General features: G+C 45.1%; 1 protein-coding gene across 1 annotated transcript in view; it reads right to left on the bottom strand.

Moving 5' to 3' along the window:
* The window catches only part of LRRCC1 (leucine rich repeat and coiled-coil centrosomal protein 1), a 50,729-nt gene extending 48,480 nt beyond the window's left edge, over window positions 1-2,249 (bottom strand). Inside the window, exons 1-2 of the mRNA XM_018555760.1 lie at window positions 2,243-2,249; window positions 991-1,074 (exon numbers count right to left, since the gene is read on the bottom strand). Coding sequence (XP_018411262.1) covers window positions 991-1,049 — 59 coding nt within the window. The 5' untranslated portion in view covers window positions 1,050-1,074; window positions 2,243-2,249. The remainder of the gene's footprint in view (window positions 1-990; window positions 1,075-2,242) is intronic.
* Between the last annotated feature and the right edge of the window lie 1,674 nt (window positions 2,250-3,923).

Below are 3,923 nucleotides of genomic sequence, written 5' to 3'. Positions count from 1 at the left end.
TTTGGTGGTGTTTAAATCCCCGGGGGGGGGGGGGGGGCAGGGGTTACTATATAATGAAAAAAGTACCGTAAATGTAGAAAAAAAAAATGTTTTCCCTACGTTATGTAAATAACATTTATTCTTACCCATATTTTTGGTAAAATATAAAACACAAGGTCACGTCGGGTAAATAGATACCAAAGATGTCAAGCTGTCACAGACGAGAGGACGAGCGGATTTATCAAGCCCCGATTATACTTCTATACACACGGGGATTAGCAGGTTATAGCTGAATTTACAGATTGCACTGGTACACCATGGCTTATACTGTATGTTTACATAAACCGTGGGACAGATAATACTACTATGGTTGTCGAATCGAGATATAATGTAAACAGTTCTTTAACCTATTGATAAATATAAAGTGAATCTCCCAGAAAAACATTGATAAGCTTTGCCATGAGGCAGTGAGAGGCTCCTGAGCCTACGCTTAGCGCAGCACTGTCAGTTCTCGCACCGAGCAGCCATTCAGAATATGCTGCCCGGCGCTGATTGTCTCGTAAGGTAGAGAGACTGGGTGGACCTTTAAAAACAAAAACAAAAATTTTTTTGGAGGGCATACGTGTGTGAGAATGTGTCTGTGATGTGTTTCTGAGGGCCCGTTCACACTAGTACAGTGCGTTAATCGCACAGTCACATGCGATTAACACACTGTACCACGCAATCGCACCTACTGTGCGTTTTCTGTTGTGGGAGGTGTGTTGCGTTGCCATTAATTTGAATGGCGCCCCAAACGCACCTCCCACCCTCAGTTTGACCGCCTGCACTGGAACACGCGGTACCGCAATGCTGTGAGCTCCATAGCAGCGCGACTTGGGTTGCAACTTCATGACCGAGGATAAATGTGGGTCCTGAGGTTACACAGAAAGAAAGACAGATCACTGGCAAAAATCACTGCTTTAGAAAGTTTTTTTTTTTTTTTATAACCCACTGGCCAGTCATTTGGCTTACCTTGTGATTTGCCTATCCATCAAGCTTAGCTCCTTCGTACTAGGATCCCCATCTGCCATCTTTGTTCTGAATGATGAGCAAGTCCTAATCGTGGAAAGTTGTGTCAACGGACATTACAAAAGACAACAGCTACAACTGCAATCTATGACATTATGGGGGTGATTTACTAACCTAAACACACGCACGCACTAGGTGCGTGTAATTTTTACACAGCAAAACGTATTTATCAACCAAAAAGTCTCTAAAAGCATATTTCCACTAATGCCATATATGGAAAAATCATGCACATGATGCATATATAATGCTGCTTCACAGTTTAGACAAAAATGGTTAGCTCATGCATTTACATTCCTGCATTCATCAACGCAAGCAACACAATGTAGAGCTAATTTACACAACATCACCTTGCAATTCATGCAGGGCTTTGCACAACACACCTGCTGGGTGTGTACACACTACAAAGGTGTTTAGATTCCACCCATAGATCATGCTGGGAGGGAACACACTACAGAGGTGTATACATGTTCGTGGTGTGTTTATAAGGTTAGTAAATCAACCCCTATATGTCTCACTGTATGAGCAGTGCATCATGATATGCATGGTATAGAAAATGTAAAGCCGAACCCCAAGTTCATCTACTTTGCTGAGGCACTGTGTATCATAAACCATTATCACGCTTGTTTATCATTATAAAATACTGTTTTCACCATTTATTGTCTATTTGTATCTGCTTTCCCCCCGGCCTCTTTCAGCCACTTCATATGGACATGGCTGCACTTTCTCCAACAGTAGCTGTGCATCATTGCTCAGGGGCAGGTTCCCTAATGGTCTTCTTTGGCAGCGTATGGGACAAGGTGACAACACAGGAGATCAGTTGCTATAAATGGACATGTTAAACGTTATATGAGGATCTTACTGATACAGGTTTACATCCACTTTGAACCATATTGTCCCTGGGTACTAAGGCACTAAAATTCCCACAGGGCACAGAGTTCCTCATAATGGGATTTGTAGTTCCTGAACAGCTGGGAGGTCGCAGTCTGCCCTGACACCCACCTACACACGTCAGTCAGATACTTTATAAGCGACTACTTGCAGCTCTTTATGTTCTAGGAAGCAACCACATGCTACAAGAGTCCCCCTATGGTGGCCAGGACTATACATTATACGGGCTTTCAGCCAATATATGTCACAGCATTGTACGGCCATCACCCACCTGTACAATGTAAGTGTCACCCGCCCCGTGACTGACCCATCCAGCTCTGCAACGGCTGAAAAGTCTTTACAGGAAGTGCACGGCGGCATGGCAACCATACACTTCCAAGGGAACCCAAATCCGCCCGGTGTTGTACCGGCTCCGCCCACCTACTAAGCTACGTCCCAATCAGTGGCCTGTGCTGCAAACAACCAATAGAAGTCAGCGATTCGTTGCCGCAGCATAACAGCAGGTAAGATAAAAAGAGACCGGTGATTGGGCGCCTGCCTGATGACGTACTATGAGAGTGCAGAGCGGGGTGTGTGATTGGCTGTGAATGGCGGTTATGTATATTGTTGGGGAGGGTTCTAAAGGTACCCCGTCGTCTCGTGACCGCATACAGTATTCATGATCGGAAGGTCTTCTATGCACTACAGGGTAATAACAGTCTGAGGGTCACCATACGCAGAACAATCTGTACAATCAACAGGGCTTTGTACTGTATAGTTGTTGGTACGTCTAAAGTAGATTGTACAATTTTAGATTGTAACATGCGGGGCGACCATGAAGGAGATTGTACAGATAGATTGTAACATGCGGGGCGACCATGAAGGAGATTGTACAATTAGATTGTAACATGCGGGGCGACCATGAAGGAGATTGTACAATTAGATTGTACAATTAGATTGTAACATGCGGGGCGACCATGAAGGAGATTGTACAATTAGATTGTAACATGTGAGCTGACCATAAGGCCTCATTCACACGGCAATCGGGCGCCACCTGCTCTGGTCCGGATCTGCAACGCGCTTGGTGTGAACAAGGCCTTAAGGAGATTGTAATGTGTGGTAAGCTAAAAGTTACACAGCTCTGCACGCTGTCATGGAAGCAGGAGATTGGGTGCACTGGCTGCTTTTCTATGGGAGGCGAGGTGTCACATGATCCCCCATACCAGTATGTACCTGATGTGTTTCGCACATATATACACTCACCGGCCACTTCATTAGGTACACCTTGCTAGTACCGGTTTGGACTCCTTTTGTCCTCAGAACTGCTTTCATTCTTTGTGGCATAGATTCAACATGGTGATGAAAATATTCTTTAAGGTGCCCATACACTATATTGTAATTGTTAAGTAATTAAAAAAACATATGATCTGCCCATCTTGGACAGGCAGATCGTATTTGCGATCATCACAAGCCCTCCCCGCTGAGGGGTGGCCTTCCGATGACTGCAATGCTAAACGGGCAGTGTGCGCACACCGGCCCGTTCGGCAGTTGTCTCTCGATCATGTTAAAAACCAGCCGAACATCGTACGATTCGCGGCTGGTTTTCCAACATGCTCGAAATACAAAAGTCGTGCGACCGTACAGTAGGAACGGTCGCACGATTATCGTACGATCGCGGGATTTCCCGCAATTCCCGTACAAGAATCGTGCAGTGTATGGGCACCTTTAGAGAGTTTGGTCCACCCTGACATGATAGAATCACGCAGATGCTGCAGATTTGTCGGCTGCACATCCATGATGTGAAGCTCCACCAGCCTGAACCGTTGATACAAGGTGGGATGGATCCATGCTTTCATGTTGTTTACCTCAAATTCTAACCTGACCATCCGAATGTCACAACAGAAATGGAGACTCATCAGACCAGACAACGTTTTTCCAATCTTCTATTTTACATTTTTGGTGAGCCTGTGCGAATTGTAATAATTCAAGAATCACTGCGCTAGGTGTGA

This window comes from Nanorana parkeri, unplaced genomic scaffold, assembly GCF_000935625.1.
Source record: "Nanorana parkeri isolate BGI_ZX_2015 unplaced genomic scaffold, ASM93562v1 scaffold213, whole genome shotgun sequence".
NCBI classification, from domain to species: domain Eukaryota; kingdom Metazoa; phylum Chordata; class Amphibia; order Anura; family Dicroglossidae; genus Nanorana; species Nanorana parkeri.
The sequence above is the reverse complement of the archived record's forward strand: the minus strand, read 5'-3'. Positions and strand labels throughout refer to the sequence as shown.